The sequence below is a fragment of the Marmota monax genome, unplaced genomic scaffold, assembly GCF_021218885.2.
Source record: "Marmota monax isolate L192 unplaced genomic scaffold, Marmota_monax_Labrador192_F-V1.1 WCK01_AAM20220418_F8-fsc00010, whole genome shotgun sequence".
Taxonomy (NCBI): domain Eukaryota; kingdom Metazoa; phylum Chordata; class Mammalia; order Rodentia; family Sciuridae; genus Marmota; species Marmota monax.
Window position 1 is genome coordinate 5,474,654 of NW_026692321.1, and position 23,774 is coordinate 5,498,427.

The following is a 23,774-nucleotide window of genomic DNA, read 5'->3' on the forward strand; positions in this document are numbered from 1 at the left end:
TGGCTATGCTCCGTGAGATATCACCCCAAATACCAGTACCATGGCTATTCTTGGTGAGATTTCATCCCAAATACCAGTACCATGGCTATGCTTTGTGAGATATCAGGGAAACGAACTATTTTTCAGCAGATCTTGACTGGGAGAGTTCCCGAGTTGCCTGACGTGTACTCAGGTCACAGAAGAGCCACCCTTTCAATGAGTATTTATCAAGTGTCTATTCTAAGTACTAAAACGGGAGCTAGAAACAAAGGAATAAACGAAGCAAAACAAAAATATCATATAACCTAACAACTCACTCCACAGACCCAGCAGAAACAGAAGACCTCCCCTGTTTCTGAGGAAACTACATAAAACGTCTAAGAATAACAGCATTCCCAGTGAGGTTGCACAACTGCTGGTGACAATATAAAATGGCACAGCTCTTTGCACAACCACTTGGCAGTCTCTCAGAAGACTGAACTATTGCTACATGACCTGCAATTCCATTCTAGGTATAAACCCAGGATATATAAGAACATATGGCCAGGCAAAAGTATACCCATGTGTTCATAACCAAAAAGTGGGCAAAAGCCAGATGCTCGTCAATTGACAAATGGATAAATAAAATGTGATTTATCCATACACTAAGATGTTACTTGATCATAAAAATACACACTATAACATGATGGACATACAAACTCTATGCTAAGAGGACGAAGCCAGACACAAAATGCTACATATCTATACAATTCCACTTCTAGGAGATATCAGAATAGGTGATCCCTGAAAACAGGAAAGCAGATTAGTGGTTCCCTAGGTCTGGGAGAGGGGAGAGTGAAGGCACGGGGTTTCTTTCTGGGGTGATGACAGTGTTCTACCATTGTGGTGACAGTTGCTAAAAACCCATGAGCTGCATGTGTTAAGCAGGTGAAGTGTATGAAATATAAATTACACCTCCAGAAAGTTACTTCAAAAACCGGAGGCAGGTAGGCAAGAACCAAAACAAAACAAAAAAAACCAAAACACCTTTGAAAGATGTCAGGAATATTCCCAGCTTCTTCACTCACCAACAAGTCTTCAGTTAATCAGAACCAGAATCCTGGGAAGCTTATGGATCTAAATGGAAGGACCCTATCATCTGGTGTCCTCGATGGTGCTAGAAGCTGGGGGAAGTGAAGAGGAGACAGGCATGTCTCGGCCCCGTCTACCATGTCCTCCCCACCTTCACCTCCTCACCGTCTGCTGAATGGAAACCTGACTCTGGAGAAGTACAAGGCACAGAGATAGTACTGGCCTCACCTACCACCCACCTGCCCTACCCATTCCTCTCGCAGGATGGCTCAGCTCTTCTTTCAAGACATGTCCTGTGACCATCAAGCACAACCAAACTTTGTCTATCAAAGCTCCGCCTAGAGATTTTCCAACGGACTTGAGGACCTAGCCTACTCCTTGCTGAGACATTGACAATTGAAAATTGTTCAAACAATACCACTTCTTTTTGAAATTAGATTTTTTTTTCATGATGACAAACATTTATAACATACTGTTTTAACCATCTCAAAGGGACAGTTTGGTAGCATTAGTTCTCTGCTGTGCGGCCATCACCTCCATCTGCTTCCAGAACACCTCCAGTATCCCAGACTGCAATGCTGTGTCCCTGACACAGAAGCCCCCAACGATCCTCCTCCAGCCCTGGGCAGCCACCCTCTGCTCTCCACTGCTATTTATTTGACTATTTTAGAATAATGTTTTTTTTTAAATCTATTTTCCTGAAAAAGGCTTAAAATTTCTAGCAAATTTTCCAAGTGAACTTTTCAATAACCAAAAAAGCTGAGATGGGGTAAAAATAACTGTGGTTCTGGTTTTTAAAAATAACTTTGTGTTAAGAGGCAAATAATTAGTTACCTCTAATTTACTATTTTCAAAGGTTTCAAACCTTGGGTCTATAAAACTTGGAACAAGACAAAAATATCTGTAGGTTAGAGAAGCTGAAGGGAGAAAAGGACAACAGGAGGGTATGCCTTTCTAGCTTGAAGTGCTCTCCCAGGTGTGCACATCCACACGCACAGGACCCGTCCTGTGGTTTACTGCGGTAACTACATTTCAAAAAGTTAAATGAACAAATTAGCCAGGGACCAGCTCAGCTTCCGCAGCTTCACCTCCTCACAGGCTGCCGGGCCCTTCAACCCTGCCCCGGACCTGCAGTCCCACCACCGGAGGAGACGCGCCATCTCCAGGGCCGCCTGTCAGCAGCGAGGGAGGCAAGGGTGCCACAGGCTGGCTGCTACTCAGGTGGTATTCATGTGGCACTACTCACTTCATCAGCTTCTGCTTTGTGGCTGAGTCCTTGAAGCTTCTGAACTCTTCCCCTGCTTTGATCTCATAGAACTGGGGCTGCAGGACCGTCTGCTGGTCCTCCTGGACCTGGTGCTGCCACGTCCCCTTTCCCTCCTGCCGCAGGAGTCTGCGCTGCCTCCTGACTTCTTCCACCCAGTCTTTCTCATCATCTGAACTGTCGGAACTCTCTGCATCGCTGGGTTTTCCTTCTGGTTCTTCCTCCTCTTCCTGAAATTAAAAATGGTAAGCAGAGAGTTCCTTTTCCCCAACTAAATACCTGTCCCACCATTTTTTTTTAAATAGCATTAGTCCATTAGAGTACGAGACACCACCCCAACACGCACACTGCACAAGTGCCTTTAATTAAATAGCTACACTCCTAGGCTGAAAGCCAAGCCCCTAGGATGGAATTAACGATACCTCAAGTGTTCCTAATTTACATGAAAAATTTTATATTAAAGAAACAGGAGCAAAGAGTACGTTACTTTTTCACGAAGTTCTTGTTCCTCTAAGAGTCTTAGTTTCTTCTTCCTTTTCTCACTAATTTTTGAAACAAGTGGATTCAAAAGCCTAAATTCTTCACTTTCTTCATCTACTTGGAAGTCAGGGTTCTCAAACATAACTTTAAATCGATCATCGGTGAGAATACTAGGAAGGTTCTATAAGAAAAACAGAAAAAAGTATGTAAAAATTTAAGTTAAAATCTAAATAAAACCCGACCAGAAAGATGGCTTACAATTCATTCTGTTGTAAAGTTAATAAACTACATGAGGCATAAATTATAATCTTCTTGTAATTTCTTCAGAACTAGTTTCCAGAACTTTCTAATTGACTCTAGGTTTTATCTCCTACCAACAAAACACATTCTATTGATCTACTTGGCGACTGATCTATGGTACTTGGCCATTATAAATAACAAGCTAAGAATAAACGCTTTTGGTTAACTTCATGCTCAATACATCAGAAAGAATTTTCTTCAATTAATACTTCTAGTGCCAAGAAGCACTTTCAGCTGGGGGCTGTGGTGCACACCTGTATTCCAGACAGCAGCTGGGGCACGGGGGTCACAAGTTTGAGGAAACCTCAGTTAAGACCCTGTTTCAAATTATAAAGGGCCTGGGGTAGAGTTCAAGTGATGGAGGGTTAATTAGCACACACCAGGCCCTGAGTTCAGTCCCCAGCACTGCAAAACAAAATACAACACCTTACAAAGAAATATATGGGGGGGGGGGGGCAGGGGGGCGGGTCAGGGGACAACATGGCTAAAGCACAGCTACGACACTGAACTAAGCGAGTCTTCCACCTTCAAATTCTGTAAGTAGAAATATGCCAATGAGTTCAGTTGACACAGTGGGTGAGGACAGGGCACAGTATAAATTTACTGAACTCCAGTAAGTTTCTTGGAAAAACAAGGATGTTTCTGTCCTTACAGGATAACTTCACCGGAATCTCTTCCCTGGGCCACTGAATTGTTCTCAAAGAATGCAGTGTATTCCCCATAACTGTGGCTATTGAGACCCATATGGATAGCTCAGGGCTGACATAACCTCCTATTTGTATCATTTTAAACAGAAAGTTTCCTAAAACGTATTACAAACTTACCTGTCACCGAAACAGATGACAGCAACCTCAGACTGGGGCTCTTACTATTCCTTACCTTTAAGCCACAGGCCTGGAAACCAGGTTGCATCACCGACTGAGGACAGATGGCAAACCAGAGCCAACAGCCTTAAGTGGAACGGGGCCAAGCAGCCTGCAGTGGAATCCGCTCCACTGAACGGGCTTTACTTTATTGACTGTTTTGTACCTGAGTTCTGAACACTATTTGTGACAGATCTACACAAACACCTGGAGATGTTTAAGATATTAAGGAATGTGGCTTAATACTTGTATATACCTAAAAACTGGTAAGGCCTTACCTAAAAATGCATGAGAGAGAGATTTCAACAAGTCTTCCCTGATTACAAGCTGCTTCTAAAACAAACTGAGGGCTAAGGAAAAAACCACAGGAAAGATCTAGTTCCTGACCACAATCTCGTGAGGAAAAAAACAAAACCTGCAACAAGGGTGCTACAAGGCCCCACACGAGGAAGTCCAGCAGAGACAATTTGGGAGGAGGTTGGAGGGACGAGTGGGTTTCAAAAGGCAGAAATGTGAAGAAAGACTGGGGAGTGGCAAGTCCTCTGATGACATCAGAAGCTGGGTAATTTAAACAGGCATTTCTGACCAAGCAGACGGTCAAGGATTTTAAACACCATGACTGTTATTCTAAAGGTCTTGGAGAGCCACTGTAGAGAAGGAGAGGACGAGGAGGAGAAGGAGCTCTTCAGGGGTCTTTGCCAACAAACAGAACCATGCTCTAAGAATGTAAGGTGGGCTGGTGAGGAAGACCAAGAGGCCACCCTAGGAAACAGGAAAAGAGGCAGGGTCTGAACAAGGGTGATGGGAATAAAAGGTGGGCAGACACTGTTCAGGAAAGACTTACTGAGGCACATTTCTGAGGTGCAGAACTGAGAGCTACAGCTATGGGCGACACAGGAGGGTCAAGGGTTCAAAGCAGGTTTAGAAGCTGGGTGCAGTGGCACATGCCTGCAATCCCAGTGACATGGGAGGCTGAGGCAGGAGGATCACAAGCTCAAAGCTAGCCTCGGCAACTCAGCAAGACCCTGTCTCAAAACAGAAAATAAAAAGGGCTGGGATGTTGCTCAGGTAAGCACCCTTGGGTTTAATCCCTGGCACACACAAAAAGCAGGGTTAGAAATGGCTCTCCAGCAACTTGCTGCTGCGACTGGACTAGACAGCTGTGCTACCGTGTTAGGAAGCACCATGGGAGCACTGGAAAAAGGGCATGGGCGAGTAAAGGGTAAGGACTGACGCTCCACTTAAGACTGGTTGAGGGTTCGACAATAGACAGTCATCTGACGCTGGAGGACTTCATCAGGTGTCAGGCAGTGTCTCAGGCAGTGGGAAGGCGACACTGCCAAAGATCCAGATAATCTCAAGTCAATAGCCATGTCCCTGACTTTAAGTTAAAAAAAAAAAAAGCAATGGTAAAAATATTTACTAAAGTAATAATCACATTTAATAAGAGAGAAAATGTTAAAAAGAATGTTGCTGATTTTTTTTAAATAATTTTTTTTTTTTTTTTAGTTGTAGCAGGACTCAATATCTTTATTTTATTTACTTATTCTTATGTGGTGCTGAGGCTGGAACCCAGTTCCTCACACATACAAGATAAGCACTCTAAGCACTCTACCGCTTAGCTACAACCCCAGCCCCTGTTGCTGGTATTCTTGAGATGCTTTTCTTAATTTAAAATAAATTGCATTGCCTAAGATAGGCATGCTTTAGATGAACAATTATAAAATAAAAAACTCCTGACCTAGCTATAAAAATAGTTCCCTCAGGGACTTTTCTTAGTCTAATTGTTTTCACAGCTGTCTTTTTAAAACAGGGGGGTGCAGGATAAGGCATAGTTAGCGATGTTTTGTAGTAGTAGACAAGTGTCTGGCTAGTGATCTCCCTATAAATACACACACACACATGCTCAACACCTACCAGCAACGTGTGAAAAACATCTGAAAGCAGTGTTCAGACCAAAGCCCAAAGAACTGCATCTGTCAATCTGAGCAGGGTGGCTACCATTAACACTGTCTCACTGGAGTAACACGGAGGAATGCTTGCCTCAACACTCATCCCTGTCCCAGCGGAAAAGGAAGAGAAGGGGCACTGGTGAGGGCAAGGGAAGCATGCTAGTAACAGGAAAGGATGTAAAGATTAGCACCTGAGGCCTGAGGTGTCCCCCTGTCCATCACAGCATCCCCCAAGTGCTCAGCACCTGCAGAATGCTAGTTGCCAGAGGGACAGCCACCCTCCAAGCAGGGGGACCTGAGCAGCTGAGAGAAGACTTAAGATACTGACTGATGCTGGGCCTTCGCCAGATATTCGGCCTGCCCACCTCTGAGTTTTCATACTGCTAACTCCTTCACTCTTCACTATGAACAAGTAAACAAGGGTCACAAAGTAAAAACTATTTGAATTTTTTTCAGGAAAATCCCCTGGCACAACAAGCCCAAGTGTCCAGTCTGAAGGGCTTACCAAGCAGCTACAATGCAGGCCAGAGTCTAGCCCAGAGTGGGCACACAGCCCAGCATGCTCGCCGCCTGCAGGTTTCCTAGCTGCTTCCCAGGCTACCTCTCTTGTTCAGAGGGGCAGCTTCTCTGGTCACCTCATGGGGAGAAGCAGCACGCAAGGGCACTTTGCCACTAGGGCTGAGTACTGCATTTTAACATCACCTTTACTACACTCTCACCTGGAGAGACCCCTTGTATGGGGTATAAAACATCAGGTTGGAAACTCTACTCCTTCAGAAAACAAATTTCGTCTAATTCCTTGTCCAACATCGGAGTGAGGTGGTATGAATCCCCAGAAAAATGGGAAAGGGAGATCCCAGGATCAGGTGATCAGTCCAGAAAGATCTAGAAGCAACTTCTTAAAAAAAAAAAAAAAAAAAAAAAAAAAAAATATATATATATATATATATATATATATATATATATATATATATATATATATAAAATTTGTTGATGGAACTTTATTTATTTATACGCAGTGCTGAGAATTGAATCCAGTGCCTCACACATGCCAGGCAAGCGCGCTACTACTGAGCCCCAGCCCCAGCCCCTAGAAGCAACTTCTTTAAGAAGGTAAAATTAACACAATATCTGACCTATGGAGATGATTTGAGATGAGATGAAGATATCTGGTAAAGAACTAGTTAGTGTTTGGTCAGTGATAACTACACAGCATGTGAGAGAAACAACTGCAAACTCCAGGGTAGAGATTATGTGAGAAACAAAGTTGCCATCCACCTGCCTGGAAATACCATTTTATATAGTTATAACAGTGTACATGTCCAACACAGACAAAACTAAAATCACAATGTGCCTTTACCAGGAGCAAAGGTTTGTTTAAAAAAATAACCGGGCTGGGGATGTGGCTCAAGCGGTAGCGCGCTTGCCTGGCATGCGCACGGCGCTGGGTTCGATCCTCAGCACCACATACAAATAAAAATGTTGTGTCGGGCTGGGGATGTGGCTCAAGCGGTAGTGCGCTCGCCTGGCATGAGAGCGGCCTGGGTTCGATCCTCAGCACCACATACAAACAAAGATGTTGTGTCCGCCGATAATTAAAAAAAAAAATCTCTCTCTCTCTCTCTCACTCTCTCTTTAAAAAAAAAAAATGTTGTGTCCACCGAAAACTAAAAATAAATATTAAAAATTCTCTCTCTCTCTCTCTCTTAAAAAAAAAAAAAAAAAAAAAAAAAAAAAGCCCAACAGTAAAAAGTTGAGGTGAAAGGAGGAAGGGTAGGGCGGAAGAGACAATGGAAAGCCAATGATCTTTTTTCTTTTTTTTTTGTACGAGGGGCACTTAATCACAGAGCCACATTCCCAGCCCTTTTTTACGTGTTATCTAGAGATAGGGTTTCACTTAGTTGCTGAGGCTGGCTTTGAACTTGTGATCCTCTTGCCTCAGCCTCCTGAGCTGCTGGGATTACAGGTGTGTGCCACTGCACTCTGATTAGCCAATGATCTTAACAGAGCCCAGAGAAATGTTTTGTTTTTAAACTATTATGTATAAATGTAACTACACACACACAATTTTTTTAAACTGGTTACCAAAGAAGCTTTAAAAATAGTATATTAAAAATAATATTTAGGACATTAAAACTATCTGATCTAATGTTATATACAAATGTCTGTATGTAAACATGCCTTTTTCCTAAAGAGATGGATACTACTTTAATATAAACTCTCAGTGGTACTCAGTAATTCCTAAGGCTAAGACGCCTCTTCCACAATGTCCTCCTAGCCAGAGCACACACAGCCTGGAAACTCACACACTGCCTTGACTGAGCCGCTGCAGATCCAAGAAAAGGTGCAGTTACACAAGACTTTGCAGCACAGTGGAAAACTGGCAAAAAGGAAAGTTTTGCAGAAAGACACAGCTTGAACCCAAATCAAACCCTTACAAACAAAATCGATCACAGATGCCTGTAGTTCTCGAAGCTGCTCATGCATACCCAGAGCTCACTGTGTATTTGTTGAAAGAATCAATGTATTAATTCTTAGTTAGAATCCACAACAACAAGTTTAGAGGTTTGGACAAAGTCCAGACAGCGCTTATTGACACTATGTGGTGGGCCACTTCCCACCACAGGTTCAACATCAATTGTGCAATAATCATCTTACTAGACTTTTATCATGTTATCAGGATTGGTGATATTCAGGAACACACTTCACTGTCTGCCTCCATTAAATTTCAGTTGTAGACAAAGCAGAACATCCCCACAAGATACTCACAACCAGGAGATATCAGAGTTCCTGGGGTTTTGAAGAGCACACAGTTCAAAAGCAAGAGTGATGATCTGCTGAGAGAGTTAACCATTCTTTCAAGTACTCTTTACAGTTAGAAGAAAGGATTCTTCCTTAGTTCGTGAGTGATCTTTAATGTCTTCACTTTATGGCAGTTTTCCCCACTATGAAGATCACTTTGCGTGTATGAAGCATTCAAGTTCATTTCTACTTCCTAGTTACTATGAATTCTCCATCTTTTCCAGTTGCTCCCAACCTCAAAAAAAACCTCCCAAAGAAAATGGGGACAAGAGAGATGATTTCTCCTTCACCTTTATCTTCACAGGGTCTTGTGAAAAACCTCTAGCATACCACGCTGCAAGACCGACCTTCTGCAGTGCTCCATCTGGGTGAGGACTCCTAAGCACAGATCACATGCGGAGCGCACACATCCCAGCAGAGGCAGCCCCACGCTCTCTCTGAAGAAGCCCCAGGACAGGGGCTGAGACTGCGGCTCAGTGGTAGAGCACTTATAGGGCATGTGTGAGGTGCTGGGTTCAATTCTCAGCACCACGTATGAATAAATACATATCCATCAACATCATATATATATATATATATATATACCTCTATCTATCTATCTATCTATCTATATCTAAGAAAGACGCTCTAGGACATGTATATACAAAAACCACTTCCACTCAGCTTGTGAAATGACACGGGGAAGCTGGAAAGGACCTGGCCCTGTCATGTTCAGGCCTGGGTAACAGCAGCAGCAAAGTGGATGCTTCAGGAAGCGCTCATGTTTTAGACATTTCAAGGTATACATATCCAGTTAGGAAGGTGTACAGCCACAGTACATAGATGTAAATTTAAATACTAGTAAGTTTTCCTTTCAATACTGATATAGTATTCATGTAATAAAAAAGGAAGCATAAAAGTCATCTGTTTACTTAAGGAAGTAAGTAAGATTAAGATTCAAATAATATATTAAAAGAATGAAGCAAACTGGATGAAGGGATGTATTAGGAGAATTAGGAGAGTAAGGAAGAGAGGAAGGCAAGGACGTAGTGAGCCTGATTTTTGCAGAAAGCATAGCATCCAGAATGCCCCCATCTATCCCTGCATGTTACAGATGGAAAAACAGGGGCCCAGGGAAGCTGCAGGAACCTCCCAATATCACACAACCAGTGAGCGAGATGCCCAGAAACGACCCTGTCACTGAAGTCCCTGTGTATTGGGTAAGACGAGAGTGAAACAAAAATAAGCATAAGAGCTCCATTATCTCGCATTCACTTATCTGGTTAAAAACCAGAGAACAGAATAAATAGACAAATACCTACTCAGGGCTCCTCACGGCTGGCCCAGGGCACAAGGTCGGGTCTAGGCTCCCACAACTCAGGCTAGTGCCCAGCCACACCTGTGCCTTGCCTGCTTTCTCTTTTTTTTTTTTTTTTTTTTTTAATTTTTAGTGTTTATTTTTTAGTTTTCGGCGGACACAACATCTTTGTTTGTATGTGGTGCTGAGGATCGAACCCGGGCTGCACGCATGCCAGGTGAGCGCGCTACCGCTTGAGCCACATCCCCAGCCCCTTGCCTGCTTTCTCTACATGCATGAGAAAACAGGACTTCATGTCTCAGGACAAACTAGAAAAGTCTTCTCACTTCTGCACAATGTCAGCTAGGCAAAGTGCCAACCCTCATTCATGGTACAACTGATGTGTGTCTACCTTCACACCAGAAAAAGGCAGGTAGACAGGCAGCAGGTACATGTCAGCCTGCACACACAATAGTGCAAGGTTAAGTAAGAGCTGGTTACCTCCAGAATCACAAACAAGTCTAGTAAGCACAAAGAAAAAAAACTATCAGAATATTTACCAATAAAAGTAAGTAAATTATAAGACATACATAAGACAATATACAGCTATTAAAAATATTCACAAAGAATTTCTAACAAAATGGGAACCACCTGTGTTATTTTATATACCCAGGATAAATATTTTATTATATTTTTTGATTACAGTGCTTGCTATTATAGTTTATAATTTCAAGAGAGGACAAGAAGGAAATTCACTAAAATATTAATGATGTCTTTCCCTGGATAGAAGACCACGGCAGCCTTCTCCTGAGTACTCTACCTTCCAAATTTCCCATTTTGAGCATATACCATGTTATAGGCAGAAAAAAGAAAAAAGAAAAAACTACATGCATTTTTAAAGTAAAAAGAAACAATAACAACAAAAAGATACATCTTACTATCAAGAAAAGTATAGGGAAAAAAACCTATCAATACTTCCTAAGCTTTATGAAATCTTACCTTAACTTTCTTTTTCCATGTAGATTTTTGTTTCTCCTCTTCTTCCTCTATTAATTTAAGAGCGAGTTCTTTGTTCACTTTTGGCAATTTCTAGTAAAGAGGGGGGAAAAAGTAAAGACATCTATATTTTCACTTTAAAAAAGGTTGGTAGTTCTGTAAGGAGTATAATTTCACAAACAGGAGATAGCGAATTCTTATTTCTAAAATCAATTACACTAGAAGAAATAACACAGACAGAAGGGATGTTATAGGTAGGCCACGAGGTACAAAAATGGCAGCCTCCGCTGGCTGCTGGGAGCGCGTGCCCTCCATATGCCTTTTCCCAGCATGTGGAAAATAAATGGGGAGATGCTGTATTTGACCTACATTAGCCATAGAGTGCCTAGGACTCATCCTGATCAACAGGAGGCCAGCAGGTCTGGCAAGGAAGCCTCTAACTCAAATGCTAATACTGCTAATGATAAAATGCTAATAATGCTCACTGCACGGTTTCCTGTTCCCACATGATAGATTTCAAAAGGAATTCTAGATGTGAGTCTGACAACTCTCCGGTAGCTACAGGATATCTACTGTCCTCTTGCACTCAGTGTTTTATGTTCCACATCACATCAGGCAAAACACAACTCTGACAAGTAGTGTAAAAGGCCAGAGCAAAAGAACCCCTCTTAAACTTTTTGAGGGTAGCGGATATAGCCAGAGGGAGAGCACCTGCCTTCTATGTGCAAGGTCCTTGACGTGATCTCCAGCACCACACACAAACATACACATATTTTAAACAGCAGAGGAAAAGAAAAAAGAAACACTGAGGTAATTTCAGCAAACAAGTCACTAGTCCTATCCTGTAAGGGTACATGCATATTTTACATACACATGCATACACAAACAGGTATTTTTACCAATGTTCAGTTATAAATATTTGTATGACTTGGTGACTGAACTTAATCAATGGTGACCAGAGACAGTGGAAGGCAGGAGCAGCCAGACAGAAAGCTCCTGCCAGGGCTGGCATCACACAGTACCATGGAAGCAGCAGGTGACTCCAGCAATGGTGCTGGATGCCCGTTTGCAGTTCCCAATATGTCGAGTCCATCCTCATTATACTCAAAGGGACCAGCCGGCAGCCCTTCCTCAGAAGCCTGGGTCTCCCTGCCACAGGACTCTCCTCTTCCCTGCTGCACAGCTCTGAAGTGGTAACTGCCTCTCCTATCCACACGTCAGTGTTCTCTAACACCTGATTAATATTTATATTAAATTCGCTTGACCAATATAACTGGTGTAGTTTGTTTCCTGACAACCTAATGAGAATACCCATGATCCAGCCTGCAAACCTGCAGTTGTCTGAAAAACACCATGGGATTTTCTTAGTAGGGGTGACAATAATGGGCATTTTATATTATTTCTGACAACTCCATTCCCATAGAGTTCATAATGGCAAGACTGAGAAGAGTGTCCACCTTCATAGTGAACAAAACATATCAAAGTATAAATAAAATATGTAAATTAAAGACAAACAAAAAGTACCGGAGAGGATGGCAGATTTCCTGGGAAGAACACACGAAATGAAATCAGCTTTCCTCTCCAATAAATTCAATGGTTATGTACAATCTTTACCTTTAATTGGACTCTCTGTGCACGTGTTTCTTCTATCTTCTGTCGAATTTTATCTTTCCTATATTCTTCATAAGCAAATGGATTTACCATTGATTTCACCTTTTCAAAGGGAGAAAAAAATTAGTGAAAGAATGGTATTTAGCAACATGTTTCATATATGCTGGGATTACTATGCCAAAGGACAGACATAGCCCTTACAAGTCGTTAAGTATATTCTATGAAAGTGCAAGTAGAGAAGAAACAGCTACAGATTGCTCATTAGCCCCTAAAACAATTGTAGCTTTGTATTTACCTTGTGATATAGTCTTATATCCATGAAAAATCCATGCATATATGCCCGAAGAAAAGGTGATCCAATGAGATGTGTAAGTCCTGGGAAAAGTTAATCAGAAGAGGGAAAGTCTTTATGAAGCCTTGATTAAAAATGAACAACTTGATTGTAATAAGATTTCACTTTGGAGTAAAATTTAGGAATCAGAATTATTAATTTTCAACATCTATGGAGAAAATTTAATCTACTTCATTAGTATCATTTTAAATATCTTACTAAGCATAAAAATGTTTTTTTTAAATTTTAAAAAAAAGGTCTTTATGAACTGTGACAAATTGGCAAACAGGGTTCCTTATATTAGTGATTCTCAGATTTTAGGATTCTGCTAATTTAACTTAAAAAGGAATACTGGTAATCAACAGATAAGTTGAAACTTTGTACTGCAAAGGAGAAATATCATCTCCCATCATTTCCTAAAGCAAAGGACACGGTCACAACAGAAATATAGAAAGGATATTAAGCATTCCCAAGAAAGAACAGTGGACAAACGTATGTTCACGTTTCAAACACACTCATACACACCACGACCTACATTATTTATTTATATTATAAATATATTTATTTATATTATTAAGACCTACATTACATACATACACACACACACACACACACACACATATATATATATATATATATATATATATAGACACATAAAAGGTTCACTGCCAATCAGTGTCTGGAAACCCTGCCTTAAATGACACCTTTTGTAGGGTTTCCTAATAGATTACACTTGGAGTAGTGGTGCTGGTGGGCACATAAGGACTCTCTGCAAATGTCACAGATATTATTTATTAATTGTAAATACTCACACAGAATAATGTTATAAAAATATGTTATAAAAATAATGTTATAAAAATGTTATAAAAATTTATCTCAATGACAGACCATATGAGATATACCTACAAGAAAAATAACTTTGTATAATAACAAGTAACTGTATTTCTAAGAGAAACATTACTCTGATTTGAAAATTTTAGGAACATATACCCGCAGCTCTGAAAATCAGGTACTAGGCAAAGTCACCTGGCAGTACAAAACAATACGCAGTACAGAGAAATATAAAAAGGGAATACTTAATATCCTTTTAGTATGATTTCATAAAGTAATCATAAGACTTGGCCAGAGAACTCTTTCCCTGGAATTCATCAGGTTAATGAAACCCCAGGAGTTAGAACTTCACAGTGGATTCTTATAAAAAGAGGGCTGAACTATGACAAAAATGTACCATGTTAACAACCTAAATTTCTGTACCCATTATGATTATACTTACTCTTTCCTCAGAATGATTGGTCTGATTGTCAAATTATTATTATAAGTTACAGCAAAATAATCTGTTTCCTTTATTACATTAAGTGTATAAAACTTCTATTATAGCCCAGGATTATTTCAGTATCAAATAAGGTCATAAATTAAAAAACAGCAGAAAGCTTTTCATATTTCTAAACACAATCTGACAGAAGCAGCATTTTCCAAAGATAGCTCCACAGAGTACTGGTCCTGAGAGATCTTCTAAAGAAAAAAAACTGAGGAATGTTTCATATGCCCCTCCCAATTCCCCCGGGATTTATAATGTTCCACACTAATAGGTCTAAGATGTTTGCAAGTTAAGGAATTGATTGAACTTTGCTTAACCTAATATTCACCAAACTCATCTGCCATGCTTTCTAGTATAACTGTTATTTTGTTGACTAATGTATCTATTTCTATAGTTTTTCTTAAATGGGCAATAAAATTACATTTGAACAAAATGTATCTAAACTTATAACTAATTGCTTTCCTCACTCAAACATAGTGAAGACTGGAAAAAGTACCCAAAACATACTGAAGATAGTTTAAAGGAAAAAAAAAATCCACAAAATAAAATGACTTTTCCCCCTCCAACTTAAGGGTGTAGCTGAGTGTGACACAGGACATTACAAAGATTAATTATGTTGGAGATACTTACGAAGGTACTTCTGTAGAAGATGCTATGTCACCCTATTTCATTCGTCAGTCATTTACTAAAGGCTGAATGTTGTTCCTTCCTTTTTAGACACATTAAAAGTTAAATAACTATTCTGGTGTTAACTGGTATAAAATGATTCTGTCTGGACTAACTGCTATGAGATACAAGTTATAAATAATGCTTTAAGAACTGCTCAATTAATCTAATTATTACATGACTCTATTCTTTTAATATTCAACTGCTGTTTTCATCTAATTGTTCTAAAGGCAATGAAGTTGCCCAGACTTGTGGAGAAGGGATCCTCTAAGTTTTCCTACTCTCAATAATTTGCTATGTAGTTCTCTGCCAACAACAGAACAAGATTAGCAAAATCTACCCTCTTTATCCTACAAAGGACTGCTGGGCAATAGGATAAATATGCCCTCCCAAGAGACTGGCCTAACTGAGGTAAAAAGCATGGGGTCTGGGTTTAAGTCCCAACTCTGAAATATATTAACACAGAACCCTTTGCAGAGTTCCTTTTATCTTCCTGTGCTTAGGTTCCTTATCTATAACATGGAATTATAATAATACCTACTCTGTGGGGTTGTGAGTACTAACTGGATGATAGGCAAATATTTTCAAAACCTTATTTGCAACTTAGCACTTGGAAAAAAAAAATCACTCTTTTCTTGATGTAATTTTTCTATACATGGCTAGTATGTTCAAAGAAATCATTTCTCCTTTAACATACAGAAAAAAAATCTAGAGATTGAATTTACCTAAAACTTTGTCTAAGCAGAGATTACAAATTTGGCAATTCATAACACTTTAAATATCCGATCTGATAGAGGGAAGATTTTGAAAATTAGATAAACCTGACCCAGTCACCTTTAATGTTCAAAACTAAAACAAAGTGAGAACATTTTCATAAAGATGTTGTAATTCTTTTTACCTAAATTTTCAAGATCTTTCTTGGTGACAAATTTGTAATCATCATAAACTGTGCTTTCTGGGTTCTCTTCTAATTCTTCCGTCAAGTTGTCTAAGAAGGAACACCACCGCGGAGCAGGACCCAAAACCTGTGGGTGTTTATTAAAGGTTAGCAAGTGCACATTCTCGCCACATCTGTCCAGACTTAGTTACTTTACAACCATTTCCTTAAATACGATTTTAAATTCTTATTTATATCAGAAAAACTGAAAAATAACAACAGGTAATGAACAAGTAGATAATGGAAAAAAAAATCTCAGTCTGAGAATCAAAGATATTAATGGATATTCTTACATTAGAACTGTCAAAATACAGATCCATAATTCAGGTACTTATAACCTCCACCCATTCATCCATCACCTCCCTCACTCAAAGGTGTACTAGAATTATGCAAAAATATATTTCGTATAGCATTGTTTTTTTAAAAAATTTATCACTCATAATAAATAAAAGTCTCAAGTGAGAATTACCTTCTTTTAAGATTTTTCAACTAACTACTTAATTATATTCCATTCTTACAGCCTGCTTCATTTAATTCATTAAAAATTAAAAATCTGGAGCTCTGTGGGGGTAACCTGTAATCCTAGCAACTCAGAAAGCTGCAGCAGGAGGATCACAAGTTTGACCAATCTGGGCAATTTAGCAAGACCCTGAATCAAAATAAAATCAAGAGGTAGGGGCTGGTGAAGTGGATCAGTGGTGGAGCACTTGTCTAGCATGCGCAAGGACCTAGGTTCAATCCTCAGTACTAGGAAAAAAAATTAAAATTCTAGACTATAGTTAATAACAATGTATTGTATTACTGAAACTGCTGTGAGTTTAAGAGACTTTAAGTGTTCTCATCACAAAAAAACAAGTGTGAGATAATGCATGTTAACTAGTTTAATACATCCATTACACAATGCACAGTACCCCTATTTCAAAATATGCTGTACATGATTCATACAATATATACTATTTTTTTGTCAATTAAAAAATAATTAATTAAAACTTTTTTCCATACATGAAATTCTTCAAATGTAACATAATGTGGCCAGGTCCCACAAGTTGTCCCAATGAAAGACTGAAGAACTAAAGCCTGAACAGAATTTATAACCAACCAACAAAACACGAATAGTTAACTTTGTAATCCCACTATTTCCATTAACTCTGTGATTGTTGAGTACTCTTTGTTGATACAAATCTTTTCTGCAATGCCCACCCTCAAGATCGACGCTTACTCCAAGGCAAGTCTGCTGGGTCACGGAGCAGACACGCTGCTGCCAAGAGAACGCTGGGCACAGACCAGAGGGACTTCCAGTGACGACCTACCTGCCCATCCCAGCAGCAATTATTCACACAGGAAAAAACCCAGTTCATAATGGAAACCATTACACCTAGCTTAACCTTCATTGAGAACAGAGGCAGGAGGAAGAGTTAAAGGAAAACAGCCCCTGATAACATACTCTTCAATTTAACAAAGTAGACATTAGACATGGCCATACTAATTTTAATTATATTATTTTGCCTCCACCACAAAGGGTATAGGGCCCATGAACATGAATACTAAGTCTTAATGAGCGTAAATGGAGTCTTAGAAGTTTCGTATTATGCAATTTGTACCATTTTTTAAAAACAAGATTTGACACACTAAGTGGTTTGACTCAATAAAAGACAAAACTTCAAGAAATACAAAGTATTTTTAAAAATCCAACGCACAACACTTTTAAAGGACCTGCTATATTATGTGATTTTAGGACAGTAGCTTGAAGTCAACAAATATTTATACCCAATGCTACCACATATAAAGCACTTACTAAACCAGAACACTGACCATGTGACTATGATCTCTCTGAAGGAGTACAAAACCTAGCTTAACCTTTGTGGAGAACAGAAGAAATCAGCAGAACGGTGTGTGCCTGTGTGTATGTGACACGTGTGTATCACTCAGAGTCATGTATAGCAATAACTGAGACTGCACTTAGGCAGAGGCAAGTGTGTCTGAAAGGACTTCAGGTCTGAATGAACACGTAGGCAAGCTGGAAATGTCACTGGGCAGCCTCTGAGAACAAATGCATGCGCGCACTTGCCACCACGGGGGGCGTCAGTCAGTCATAAATCTGTAAGAGCCAAGCTCTACCAGATGATGGTTACTACCTAAGACAGCAAGATTTTCTTTTAGACAGTATGAAAGTACACTATTATCACTTTTCTAGAATATCATGACCCAAGACACAGTCTTCTTGGGGAATGAAAACTATGTCTGCTTTGCTAAGTGCTGGATTTCTAGCACCTAGAACAGTACCTGCCAAACTGCAGATGCTCAGTATATATTTGAACAAATAAACCCATTCATATTATACAGGGCACATATGAATTTCATATATACAAGACACTAAAATGTAGAAGGTTTTCTTTGGCAAAAGTATTTTTTTAAGAGTTTTGGTAGAATTTAGATCTATTCTGATTCCTATGCAAGGGGACACCAGTTATCCACAATACTTCCCCCTCAGTATTCTCGGGAATGGCCATAACTACAGCAGATGCCAGAATGTAAAGATGCTCAAGTTCCTCATACAAACTAACATAATATTTTCTTATAACCTGTACAAATCCTCCTGTGGACTTAAAGTCATTTCTAGGTTAATAATCCCCCAAATACCTGTACATGTTCAGTACAGATATAATTATTTTTAGAATATTTTCAATCTGTGGTTTTTGGACCTGCAGATGCAGAACCCACAGATATAAAGGGCAACTGCAGCTTCATCTTTAAAGCAGTCATAAACATGGGCTTCAAAGAAAATGAAAAGACTGCACTGTGTGTACTGACTTCTTTTGAGGGTGAGGGGTAGGAGTAACAAAATATCAGACCAGATCTGAATTTATTTTTATATAGTCTTCTTTGATAATGTTCCATTCTTTTTGATTGGCTACCTGATTTTAATGAAATTGTTCTAAACTGCCTCTCAGGAGACAGGGCTCGTTATGATAACTAATCTTTGAAATCAGATTCATAGCCATTAAATTTTATGGGAGGAAATATTTCCATCAAAAACAAAATGAAAACTAGTGGTTGGCTTTATTAATCACATTTCCCTTATGCCTTTTCAGAGAGAAAAACAACATATCAAAGTGGAAATTACTGATTCAGACTGGGATTAACTGCGGGTTTTATCTGCACTAGAGTTTTCCTCAGAGGCCTACCATAAAGCTGTAAAAACAGTGGTCACCTTAACCAACAAGGAGGGCTTAACTCTGATGTGCTTACACTGACCACATATTAATGTGCAAAAACTCCTTGCTGTCTACAAAGCCATAGTGTGTTAAACCTCAACTAATTCTTGGAAATATATTAATTTACTTCTTAAATTTTGTTTACAATTGAGGAAAACATTGTTTTAACCACTGATGGACTATAATTACCACATTAAATGTTCCAGATTCTCTGGGCTGGATGAAGTGGAGAGGTACAGGCATGCCTTGCACCCAATCAGGCCCTGGGTTTGATCCCCAGCACACCAAGTCAACCAACCAATCAATCTAGATATGTCATCAAATTGCTATATTCTATCCATTAGCCAAAACTGATTATTGCTTATTTATCTATATTTTAATGTACCTTAAGAATTTTGGTTCAGAAAACTGGGAGATTGTTCTACTTTAAAGTTATTATCTATTAATGACCTTCCACTTTTAAATTATAAGAATTTCCTAAAGTCACAGGAGAATAAATGTAAAAAACTAAAAAGTGACTCAGCAGATTGCTAGAAAGGAACAATGATAATCTGATCAACAATCTAACTGGAAATGCTTGGTCCCCAAACATGAAAAGAATATATACTTATCGAGGTTGACTTTGGGAAGGTCTCAGCTATAATGCAGCCTCTTATCTGCTGTCCCAACTCGTTCAGGGAGAAGAACCAATTTTGAAGTAGATACCATCAGACCAAGACTATCAGCTGCCCAAGATGTGAATTATACAACACTTATGCAGCTCAGTGGTAGAGCACTTGCCTAGAATGTCCAAGGCCCTAGGTTCAGTTCCCAGGGCCATATACAAAAATATTGGGTGAAACCTGGGACAGTGGTCCACAGTCAAACCCACCATCATGTCTGCAGCAGAACCCATATAACTGCACCACTAGTTTGGGGGAAAAAAGGCTAGCAAGAGCCTCACCATTTCGTTTCAGGTTTCAGTCCTAATAATTCACATCAGGTCAGGTAAGGTCAGGTTTTGCCACCAGTGAGTTACAAAAATAAATTTCAGAATTTGAGAATTGTAGATAAGAGATGATGAACCTATATATAAATATACATAGTAAAAATAGCTATATATAGGTAGAGCTGGGGATATAGTTCAGGTGGTAGAGTGCTTGACTCCCATGCACAAGGTCCTGGGTTCAATCCCCAGCACCACCAAAAAAAAAAAAAAAAAAAAAAAGCTATATACAGTAAATACATACTGAATTCAGTTGTAAGTAATGGAACACTATTATGATTAATGATAATTTTTCTAATTGTACAGTTTGCCTTTCTCAGGGGGAGAATGGGATTTTGCAAAATTAGATGATCAACTCTACGACACAAATTTAAAAGAAAATTTCTTTTTCCAACTTTTCCTCTACTATTGGTTGAAAGACCCCACTAGCACTAGTGCATATTTTCAAATCCTAAAAGCCAAGTCTTTATTAAAAAGGATCCTGATCCTAGGACTAGAGAAACTAGTGAGAGCCAGAGGGAGGGGCCATGTCTTTAGGCAAGTAGTTACCTTGCAGCATAATGAGCTGCCTAATTGTACATCCAAGTTTACATGCATCTGCGTAATTATGAGTCATTTAAAGGTACTCTACTTGTAGTGTTTTATCCTCTGTTCCTAAAAATCAGATTTGCAAAGGAGCAAATTAATGTCAACGCTTTTAAAGATTTATTTTTAAAAGGAAGGAAAATATCTTGTGTTCTGGTTTGATTTTGATTTAGCTTTTGCAAAAATAGGCACTGAAGTGAAACAAGAAAAATAAGACTAAATTAATTTTTTTTAAAAGTAAATTGTTTATGCCACTGTTTCCTGGTCGGCAGATGGAGGAACAGGTCATCAAGAGGCTCTGTGAGCACAAACAGGCACAATGTGCCTGGGACATAACAGCAAGGGATGACTGACTAGATGTGCAAGCAAACACTTTAATACAATATTAAAACCAATATTTAGAACTACAAAGCTTTCTGTTAATAATGGCACCCTACCTCTCCCAAGCTTGTTAAAAGCACTGTAAATGATTATGAAAAGGAATTAAATAGGAGAAGAGTACAGTGGATTAGAGATCCCACTGGTGGGCAGGAGGGCTCAGGAGGACAGCAAAGAGACAGGACAGCAAGCTCCCTCAGGATGTGGGGCCATCACTTCGAGGCCCCAGGTGTGGGCACATGGGTGGAAGCCCAGGCTCAAACAAAGCAGGTGACAGGGGCTGACAAGCACTTTGTTCCCACCACCCCAGTGGAGACCAGGGGACAGTTCTCTGTACAAGGGGAACAAAAGCTGCCCACATGGTGGGGGAAGTGGTAACTACAGGCACAGGTGACCTGAGCAGTGGGGCCAACCTGTGGATAAGTGTCTGCCAGTCAGACTGTGTCCCTCGGTTCCCTTTCTCAGCTCCTGGAATGCCAGAAACCAAGTGAATGTAGGACTTCCACTCCACGCAGCTGAACCCCTAATGCCTTGACTTAGGAGAAAACAGAAGGTCCTGGAAGACACCCCAAGACACTGACAACCCAGAACAGTCAATAGCTGAGGGTCAGAATGAAAACTGCCAGTGGACAAGACCTCCAACAGGCAGTGTAGGGCCTCCTCGTCAAGAACAATTAAGAACAGACTGACGGGCTGGGGATGTGGCTCAAGGGGTAGCATGCTCACGTGGAATGCACAAGGCGCTGGGTTCGATCCTCAGCACCACATAAAAATAAAATAAAGATGTTGTGTCCACCGAAAACTAAAAACTAAATTGAAAAAAAAAACAAAACAAAACAGACTGCCAAGCCTATGCCTGTAATTCCAGCAACCCAGGAGGTCAAGGCAGGAGGACTGCAAATCTGAGAGCAGCCTCAATGACTCAGTGAGACCCTGTCTCAAAATAAAAAATAACAGGGGCTGAGATGTAGCTCAGTGGTAGAGCACTTGCAGGCACATCTAAGGCCCCGAATTCAATCCCCAAGTGCTGAAGAGAAGAAAAACAAAACAAAATACAGTCCACCAATGGTCCTGTGCACTTACTCAATCTAGAGTAACTGTGAGGCACTGTTTCCTTCACTGCACGTAATAGTGAACAAAACATGCAAGAAACTCTCGAAGGACTTCCATTCCAGAACAGGGAACAGCGACAGGGAAGGTCACAGGGTGGGTCAGAAGTAAGTACTGGGGAAAATGAAGTGAAGAAAGCTGGGGGAGCAGAGGGGAAGGAGAGGAGGGGCGGACAGGGAGACACACACCAAGGTGATGACTGGACACAGACCTCAGGGGAGTGACCCAGAGACCTAGCAACTGCAAAGGACTTGAGGTCAGAACTGCTTGTCAAAAAAAGACCAGCCCAGCATGGCTTCCACTGGGTGCCAGGGAAAGTAGAGGTTGGATCACGTGGGGTCCCACAGGCCACTGCAGCCTTCACCTTTTAACTCTGGGGGAGACAGAAACCACCAGAGGGCTCTGGGCACAAGCAAAAGTAATGTGTTCTGACTTGTATTTACAGGGAGCACTTTGGCAAAGGCTGGGGACTTGCTTGTTCCAGGCATTTAAGGAAAGCTCTGCTCAATCATCAGCTGACAGTCAAGCAAACCAAGTGTAGGCTCCAGTGGCTACATACAGCAAAGAAGACAGGGTTTACAGAATTAGTCCAGCAGGGACACTAAACAAACAAACAATGACAAACCCTGGGTAGGGAAGAGATGGAGTTCCATGATTTCCAAATTATCTGATTTAAAACATTTAGTTTTCAACAAAAAATTACAAGGCATGCAAAAAATCAAGAAAGCATAGCCATGTACAGGAGTCGGGGAAGAGCCAACAGGCTATCTTTAAGAGGCAGATTCCTTTAGTAAGTCAGCAAGATATTCAGCAACTGATGAATGGATGGACAAGATGTGTTGTAGCCACACAATGGAATGTCACTCAATGATCAAAAAAAAAAGGTAAGCGAAAACACACCACATGTCACATGATTCCATTTAAATGAGATGTCAGGAAATGCAAATCCACAGAGACCTGAAGGAGATCAGGGGTTGATGGAGGTTGAAGGGGTAGAGTAGGAGAACAGGGAATAACAGGTAAGGGGCTGTGTGTATGTGTGTGTGTGTAATGAAATGACCCGGAATTAGACAGTGGTGCCCACGGTATACTAAACCCACGAGATTTATAGGTTTTCAGTTTAAAAGGGCAAACTTTGTAGTATAAATTATCTTTTTTTTGACTGGGGGGGAGGGAGAGGGAGAATTTTAATATTTTATTTTTTAGTTATCGGCGGACACAACATCTTTGTTTTGTATGTGGTACTGAGGATCGAACTCGGGCCGCACGCATGCTAGGTGAGCGCGCTACCGCTTGAGCCACATCCCCAGCCCATAAATTATATCTTAATAAGCTGTTGTTTTTAAAAATTTTAGTTAAGGATCACACTGTACTACTTTATCATATCTCTTTAGTTGCCTCTAATCTAGAAGGTCCCCTCAAGCTTCCTGCCTATAGGATTATCTACACTGGCTAAGAGTCAGGACAGCTGACCTGCCAGCTCCCCAGTTTGTGAATTTTTCCTCACAATTGTTCCTCATAACTAGAGCCAGTTAAGAGTTTCTGGCAAGAATCTTGCAGAGGATGCTATGCCAAGAGAACACTTGAAACTGTTTCTTCAGTAAGTGGCTCCGCATGATTAACATTTGTGAAGTCATGTGTTTATCATTTTATTT

General features: G+C 40.2%; 1 protein-coding gene across 3 annotated transcripts in view; it reads right to left on the bottom strand.

The window, feature by feature from the left end:
• Positions 1-23,774, bottom strand: part of Nol10 (nucleolar protein 10) — an 86,574-nt gene that overhangs the window by 10,369 nt on the left and 52,431 nt on the right. For all 3 annotated transcript variants that reach the window (XM_046441255.1, XM_058578361.1, XM_058578362.1), the window contains 6 exons: positions 15,808-15,934; positions 12,890-12,969; positions 12,598-12,696; positions 10,987-11,076; positions 2,802-2,975; positions 2,297-2,544 (listed from right to left, as the gene is read on the bottom strand). In XM_046441255.1, the coding sequence (XP_046297211.1) occupies positions 2,297-2,544; positions 2,802-2,975; positions 10,987-11,076; positions 12,598-12,696; positions 12,890-12,969; positions 15,808-15,934 (818 nt within the window). The remainder of the gene's footprint in view (positions 1-2,296; positions 2,545-2,801; positions 2,976-10,986; positions 11,077-12,597; positions 12,697-12,889; positions 12,970-15,807; positions 15,935-23,774) is intronic.